This window comes from Ipomoea nil, unplaced genomic scaffold, assembly GCF_001879475.1.
Source record: "Ipomoea nil cultivar Tokyo-kokei standard unplaced genomic scaffold, Asagao_1.1 scaffold1250, whole genome shotgun sequence".
In the NCBI taxonomy this organism is placed as follows: domain Eukaryota; kingdom Viridiplantae; phylum Streptophyta; class Magnoliopsida; order Solanales; family Convolvulaceae; genus Ipomoea; species Ipomoea nil.
The window spans coordinates 2119972-2128267 of record NW_017617678.1 but is presented as its reverse complement, the minus strand read 5'-3'; the positions used below and the strand labels follow the sequence as shown (position 1 = coordinate 2128267).

The window sequence follows — 8296 nt, the reverse complement described above, 5'->3', positions numbered from 1 at the left end:
TAATATTGATTGAAATTACACTATAAATACTTTTCTAACCTTAATACAAGTGTACATGAAACATGCATCTTTAACTATCTATACTGTCATAGGGGTGAAGTTTGGGCTTTAGCCATTGTACAATGTCAAGCAAATAAAAAAGTATTAATGAAATACAAAACATGCATAACATATGTATTAAAATGATGGACCTGAACAACAGTCTTACCAATCTAGCCTTAACATTAGGATCTTCAGGAGATTTTCATCTATTATTGTAACACCCGGAAATTCGTTTCATCAAACCCGAATTAATTCCTTAATTAATTCCTTGTGGGTTTACAATTGTTATCCTAATTTCCCTTTGAAATTAGTTGAAAGACCTAGTTGACCAAATACCTTATCCTTTTAATTTGGTCAATGAGTTATACCTTGGGCTTTAGCCATTGTACCCTAGACTTTGTCTTTCTCCTAACTAGTTTTGGGAGGAAGGGGCCCTTTTGGTCATTTCACACAATGCTAGCCCTAAAACCCTACCCTAACCAAGGAATCCAAATCATTTTTCAGGATTCCCCTTCTCTCTACATCTTTCTTGCTCCCTACTCCTCCTTCTCTCTAGGAAATCCTAGAGTTGATCTTCACAAGTTCTTCAAGAAATCCCAAGCCAAGATTCCAACTTTCCCAACACTACAAGGCTAGGAATGGTAAGATCTATCCTTCCCTACCTTTTCCTTACAAGATTCCTCCATCTGTTCTCTAAATCTTCCCTTTACCTTGTTAGGGTTTGGGAGTTTGTAGAAGATCTAGTGGTGGGTGAAGTGCTAGGTTGATCTAGAGGAGCTTTGGTCTTGCTTTGAGGTTGAAGAAGTTTTCTTGGTCTTCAAGAGGTAACCCATGCTACACAAAACCTATTTTCACTTGATAATAATGATTATTGGCTTCTATGTGATATTCTTGATGTGTTGGAGTGGTTGATGCATGATCTTATGATAATGCATGTTTAGAGCTTGTATTTAGGGTTCTTGAATGCTATTGTATGAGCTATTCGTGGGTTCAAGTCATATCTTTGTTGTATGGACGGTTTGGGGTTATTTGGACTTGAACTTGACCTTGAAAGTGCAAATTTCGCGAATGCTGATTTTTGGGCCCTGATGTACCCCGCGGGTACTACCACGGGTAGAGCCCCACCCGTGGCCCCACCCGCGGGGTACCTGTTTGAGAAACGGTGGCGGATTGTCCCGCCACCGCTTCGCCCACTCGTGTGTGATTCCTTGGCCCCCGTTTGATTGGATTGTTGAGCTTTTGTGTGTCTCCTTGATGTTACGTATTTCTAGAGCAATGTCTTAAGTATCCATGTTTGGACTTGGTGTCTTGAATCGTAATGATCCAACCTTTTGATTCGTTGGATTGATATTGAGTCTTTGTGGTTCATTGGAACTATTTTGTTACCCGTTTGATGCACATGCTAGTCTTGGTGTCTATGATGCTAGAATGTGTTGTTTGTCCCTTTCTATTGAGGATTGGCAACTCCTGTTGCCAATCATGTTGATATTGGATTGAGTTACATTGTTGTTGTTGAGTATCGTTTCATGTCCTTCTTTGAAACCCCTTGATTGAATCCCTTGATGTGATTCCATGTGTATGATTATTCCTTGATTAAGTTATTGTTGAGCTTATCCGTTGTTGTACACACTTTGTGTGGAATCTAGGTGTTGTTGTATCTCTAGATTCCGTGGGTATTGACTCTTGTTAGGATGATGGATTGATGTGATGAGATGATTGAGCTGGTAAAGTGAACAGTGTGGGGACTTAGGTGTGAATGCATCCGGTAGTGGGTTTAAAGCTCCGGATTACCGTTTGGTTACTTGTGACTTGAGGGCAACATGGGAAACTCATTCCCGTTGCCAGAGATGGTAGCTAACCAATTGAGCTTAGAATCTCAATAAGGGGTGTATACACTTAAACTTGCTAGCTCTACTTCCATTGGGATGCGGTCCTTGTCATTGCGATGACACTATAGCATGTGATCCGGGTCGTTTGCGATGACTACGTGATACATGATTGATGATTTGGAGCCCTCCACACTTATCCACTATGAATCGAGCCGTGGTGCTGACTCCATGGTATATGACTTGGTGTGATTGTGTCCTATGTGGACTTGGAACTCGTTATGGTGTGAATCTTGCCTCTCTTTGCTTAAGAACATATCTTTTATGAATCCTTCTTTGTGTGTCGTACGTTGTACCTTGTATTGAGCTTCTTGCTTGTGGTTCTATTGTCTTGTTGAGTATGATGGTCTTTGACCTTTGTTGAGAGTGGTTGATGAGTCTATTGATGTTTCCTCTCTCTCGACTTTAAAATGATATATACTGTATTCCCAGTTTCAAATGGTTTTGATTATATATATGTATATTATGATACTTAACGCGTGTTGGTGGGTTACCAACATTATTCGTTGACCGGGTGTTATCCCTTATCTTTTATAGGTTGAGTAGCTTTAGAGAGCGCGCTAGTAGCCTGTAGATAGATTAGATCTCTTCCTTTAATAGTTGTTGAGGCCTGTGAGCATAAGTAGTTGATCTGTTAGACTGCTTAGTAGTTAGTGTTTGCCTGTGTACCTAATGTTGTGTAGGTGTGGCATAATATCTCTCGGATTTGTGTTGTTAGCTTCCGCTTTGCTTATTCTTAATGATTAGACTTTACCTCTTTTATAAGTGATAATTGGTTTTAAAAGTTGTTGAAATTCGGGGGTGTTACAGTTTGTATCAGAGCCTAGGTTTGAGCCTAGATGTTAAGAGTTGGACTTTAAGCACCTAGGTTGAGCTTAGGTTACTGCTTGTAAGTTGAGACTTTAAGTTGTTTAGTGAAGCCTTTAAGTATTTAAGTACCTAAGTATAGGATTCTTAGGACCCGCGGTGAGGTTGTGAGTTATCTTTTGTTATCTGTTTAGTTCTCTTATCTTGTTCTTTTGTTAGCGTTAGTAGTTGTGGCAGTTGTTCTCGGTTGGTGTGAACCTTCCAGGCAACTTGCCTCGTTCTAGTTCTCGCTAAGGCCTCGGCTAAATCTGTGTTTGATAGAAGAAGAGCTTGGAAGTCCTTTGGTGCAAAGAAGTGAAGCGGTGGTGGATACATCTAGACAGTTGGACAATCTGAAGAAGAAGATAGTCTGCTTGACGTGAGAATGGGAATCAACCACAACAATCCCTATTCGAGTAAGTGGCGTCATTTCTTGTGCGGTGTCGTCCCTCAGTTCTACGTTAATCTCCAAAGTTGAAGTCTAGAACCTCGCGCAGCTGCAGTCCGTTAAGAAGTAAAGACGTCGAATGGAGTTTTAAGATCAAGACTTGAAGATCCTCACGCACGAGGGGAAGTCAAGAGCGGTCGCAGACGCTTTAAGGAGAAGTCATCGCACGCCAAGTGTCGAGTCTCCGTCCCCCGGTCTTCGCCGGTGAAGAAGATCCCGCGGTGCTGAAGAGTGGATCCGGATGTTTGACAAGATCTTCAAAGCAGTGGTTTGCCTGGAGGATCGCCAAGTGGAGTTGGCTACGTTCTATCTTTGGCAAGAAGCGGACATGTGGTGGATGCTTGAAAGACTAGCTTGTAGACAAGATCCGGAGTTCTGTTGGGAAAGCTTGAAGGATAAGCTACGTGAGTGCTTCTATCCTGCTCATGTCAAGGCGGAAAAGTACGATGAGTGTCTCCACCTTAAGCAAGTACCCTTGTCGGTGATGGAGTATCACAAGAAGTTTTTGGAGTTAGCCCGTTTTGCCTCAGTTTTGGTACCTACCGGGGAGAGTAAAGTTGAGAAGTTTGTGGTCGGACTCAACTTCGAGGCTAGGAAAGCCTTGACTGTGTCGAAGCCCAAGACTCTCAATGAGGCCTTCCTTTGTGCAGCTGATCTCTACCAGGTGCAGCAAGTCCAGAAAGGGATCCGGGAGAGCCGTAAGAGGAAGCTTGAAAAAAGTGTTGTACCTGTGGTTATGAGTTTGTCAGTTACCGGTGTTGAATCAACAAGAAGTCTACAAAGAGACGACTCTAAGGGTGGTAAGACTCCCCAGCCAATCCGGAACAACACGGCTAAGGGAAGGCGCTCCGTTTGCAAGAAGTGTGGAAGTAACCACCCCGGCGTGGACTTTCTTGGAAAGCCAGTGGAGTGTTTTGCTTGTGACAAGAAAGGTCACCGGTCCTTTGAGTGCATGTCTAAGAGGAAGACTTTAGCAAACCCGAAACCAGTTGGTAGTGTGAGACCCCAGTCGGGAAGTAAGCTTCGAAGCAGAATCAACGGTGGACAAAGTGGAAGAAGCAGCCAGGACTCATGTGCAAAGTTGAGACCTCGGCGAGGCAAGATCCGCAGTCGTGAGTAAGACGCAAGTTGGAACAGATGGAGTAAGTGCTTGTACCTTTTTGTTGCGCCCTTTTTTTGCCTCCGTGCCCTTCTTTGCATGCTAGATTTGGTGTTAGGTGTTAAGTGTTAAGACCTTAGCTTCGGGTCTAATTAGTTTAAGGGTCAGCTCCGACCTTGGTTTTCGTTGGAAGGGTTCAGTTGTGCTTCGTCGTGAGAGTTTCCCTCGGAAGTTGTAAAGTTGGTTGTTCTATCAGCACATGAAGGAAGTCCGATAAAGTTCTTCGTTTGAAGTCGTGCCAGGATCGAAGAAGAGATCTGCCAGTTGGTCAAAAAGGTTGTAACCAGTTCGTCCAGTAGAAGGGATCGCCTGAAGTCGGGAACCTTTAACCCTCTTTAATCCGTTTTCTCCCTCCTTTTTAGTCGAATCAACCATCCTTCTTACCGAGAAAACCTTGTTCTTCTTCCCAAACCTTGTTCGTGCCTTCTTCTTTAGTTGTTTCCGTACAAGATAACAACCTTGACTTCCTAAGTTGTAGCCTTGTTTACCTTTCTTCTCTTCTTAACCGATGTGATCTTCGAGTTTTCAAACCTTAAACTCTTCACTCTAATCTTTTCCGTTGAACTGAATCTCTTCTTGTGAGCCTTTTTCCCCCTGAGCTACCTTTCTCCTTTGTTACCATTCCTGTTTTGGACCTTTCATCCGGACCGAAAGCTTTGAAGTTTGCAAGCTTTGCCTTGAAGAGAGTGGTGGGTTGTGTGTTAAAGCAAGTGTTAAGTTGGCAACCTGCATCAAGTGAACCAAAGAGCTAGGGTGAAGGACATCCTACTCGTGTTTTGGAGCCGGCAGTAGTGACCTTTGTTTGGAAGTGACGGATCAAGTTCAAGCGGATGCCGAGATCTAGTTGTGCAGTGTGAGGACCGTGCTTCCTTTGGTTAGAGAAGTCAGCGGTGAACAGTTGAAGACGCAATCCTTGTTCTTCGTTCCTGGGTAATCTAGCTTTAGAGTCCTCTTGGTGTCAGTTTCAGTTGTAGGTTGTGCCTTAGCTAAGACGTCTAGTTCTGTGTAGACCGGTGGCTAGTAATGGGTAGAGAGTTGAGTTAAGGTATAATTAGTTTTCCCTTCTGGTAAATCTTTTATCTATCGCTTTATCTTTCATTCTTGTCACACCTTTGTGAACCTTCAGCTTATTTCTAGACCTATCAATCTTTCCACCTTAATTTGAATCCTTAGCCTATTTCTAAATCTTACAATCTTCCCACTTTGATTCGAATCTTGGGTTAATTCCCAAATCCTATCTTTCATCTTACTCTTTGTTCATGTTACACGACCTTTAATCCATATTGTTGTTCTTACTTAACCCTCGTTGCATCTAATCTTCGAGGACGAAGCTTCATTTGAGGAGGGAGGAGTGTAACACCCCAGAAATTCGTTCCCTAAAACCCGAATTAATTCCTTAATTAATTCCTTGGGACTTTACAATTCTTATCCTAATTTCCCTTTGAAATTAGTTGAAAGACCTAGTTGACCAAATTCCTTATCCTTTTAATTTGGTCAATGAGTTGTACCTTGGGCTTTAGCCATTGTACCCTAGACTTTGTCTTTCCCCTAACTTGTTTTGGGAGGAAGGGGCCCTTTTGGTCATTTCACACAATGCTAGCATTAAAACCCTACCCTAACCAAGGAATCCAAATCATTTTTCAGGATTCCCCTTCTCTCTACATCTCTTTCTTCCTCCCTACTCCTCATTCTCTCTAGGAAATCTAGAGTTGATCTTCACAAGTTCTTCAAGAAATCCCAAGCCAGGATTCCAACTTTACAACACTACAAGGCTAGGAATAGTAAGACCTATCCTTTCCTACCTTTTCCTTACAAGATTCCGCCATCTTTTCTCAAAATATTTCCTTTACTTTGTTAGGTTTGGCAGTTTGTAGAAGATCTAGAGGTGGGTGGAGTGCAAGGTTGATCTAGAGGAGCTTTGGTCTTGCTTTGAGGTTGAAGAAGGTGTTTTTTGTCTTCAAGAGGTAACCCATGCTACACAAAACCTATTTTCACTTGATAATAATGATTATTGGCTTCTATGTGATATTCTTGATGGGTTGGAGTGATTGATGTATGATCTTGTGATAATGCATGTTTAGAGCTTGTATTTAGGGTTCTTGAATGCTATTGTATGAGCTATTCATGGGTTCAAGTCATATCTTTGTTGTATGGAAGGTTTGGGGTCATTTGGACTTGAACTTGACCTTGAAAGTGCAAATTTCGCGTATGCTGATTTTTGGGCCCTGATGTACCCCGCGGGTACTACCACGGGTAGAGCCCTACCCGTGGCCCCACCCGCGGGGTTCCTGTTTGAGAAACGGTGGCGGATTATCCGGCCACCGCTTCGCCCCTCGTGTGTGATTCTTTGGCCCCCGTTTGATTGGATTGTTGAGCTTTTGTGTGTCTCCTTGATGTTACGTATGTCTAGAGCAATGTCTTAAGTATCCATGTTAGGACTTGGTGTTTTGAATCGTAATGACCTAACCTTGTGATTCATTGGATTGATGTTGAGTCTTTGTGGTTCATTGGAACTATTTTGGTTACCCGTTTGATATGCATGCTAGTCTTGGTGTCATTGATGCTAGTATGTGTTGTTTGTCCCTTTCTATTGAGGATTGACAACTAGTGTTGCCAATCATGTTGATATTGGATTGAGGTCCATTTTTATTATTGAGTATCATTTCATGTCCTTCATTGAAACCCCATGATTGAATCCCTTGATGTGATTCCGTGTGTATGATTTTTTCTTGATTAAGCTATTGTTGAGCTTATCCGTTGTTGTACACACTTTGTGTGGAATCTAGGTGTTGTTGTATCTCTAGATTTCGTGGGTATTGACTCTTGTTGGGATGATGGATTGATGTGATGAGATGATTGAGCTGGTAAAGTGGACAGTGTGGGGACTTATGTGTGAATGCATCCGGTAGTGGGTTTAAAGCTCCAGATTATCGTTTGGCTACTTGTGACTTGTGGGAAATATGGGAAACTCATTCCAGTTGCCAAAGATGATAGCTAACCCGTTGAGCTTGGAATCTCAATAGGGGGTGTATACACTTAAAGTTGCTAGCACTGCTTCTATTGGGCTGCGGACCATGTCATTGCGATGACATTATAGCATGTGATCCGGTCGTTGCGATGACTACGTGATACATGATTAATGATTTGGAGGCCTCCACACTGATCCACTATGAATCGAGCCTTGGTGCTGACTCCATGGTATATGACTTGGTGTGATTGTGTCCTATGTGGACTTGGAACTCGTTATGGTGTGAATCTTGCCTCTCTTTGCTTAAGAGCATGTCTTTTGTGAATCCTTCTTTGTGTGTCGTACGTTGTACCCTGTATTGAGCTTCTTGCTTGTGGTTCTATTGTCTTGTTGAGTATGATGGTCTTTGACCTTTGTTTTGAGTGATTGATGAGTCTATTGATGTTTCATCTCTCTCGGCTTTAAAATGATATATACTGTATTCCCAGTTTCAAATGGTTTTGATTATATCTATGTATATTATGATACTTAACGCGTGTTGGTGGATTACCAGCATTATTCGCTGACCGGGTGTTATCCCTTATCTTTTACAGGTTGAGTCACTTTAGAGAGCGCGCTAGTGGTCTGTAGATAGATTAGATCTCTTTCTTTAATAGTTGTTGAGGCCTGTGAGCACAAGTAGTTGATCGGTTAGACTGCTTAGTAGTTAGTGTTTTCCTGTGCACCTAATGTTGTGTAGGTGTGGCAGTAGTGACCTTTGTTTGGAAGTAACGGATCAAGTTCAAGCGGATGCCGAGATCTAGTTGTGCAGTGTGAGGACCCTGCTTCCTTTGGTTAGAGAAGTCAGTGGTGAACAGTTGAAGACGCAATCCTTGTTCTTCGTTCCCGGGTAATCTAGCTTTAGAGTCCTCTTGGTGTCAGTTTCAGTTGTAGGTTGTGCCTTAGCT

General features: G+C 42.5%; 1 protein-coding gene across 1 annotated transcript; it reads left to right on the top strand.

The window, feature by feature from the left end:
• Window positions 1-3463: 3463 nt before the first annotated feature.
• Window positions 3464-4342, top strand: LOC109184119. The gene has a single exon (XM_019334166.1). It carries the CDS (start codon window positions 3464-3466, stop codon window positions 4340-4342), a length of 879 nt encoding a protein of 292 aa, XP_019189711.1.
• Window positions 4343-8296: the final 3954 nt, after the last annotated feature.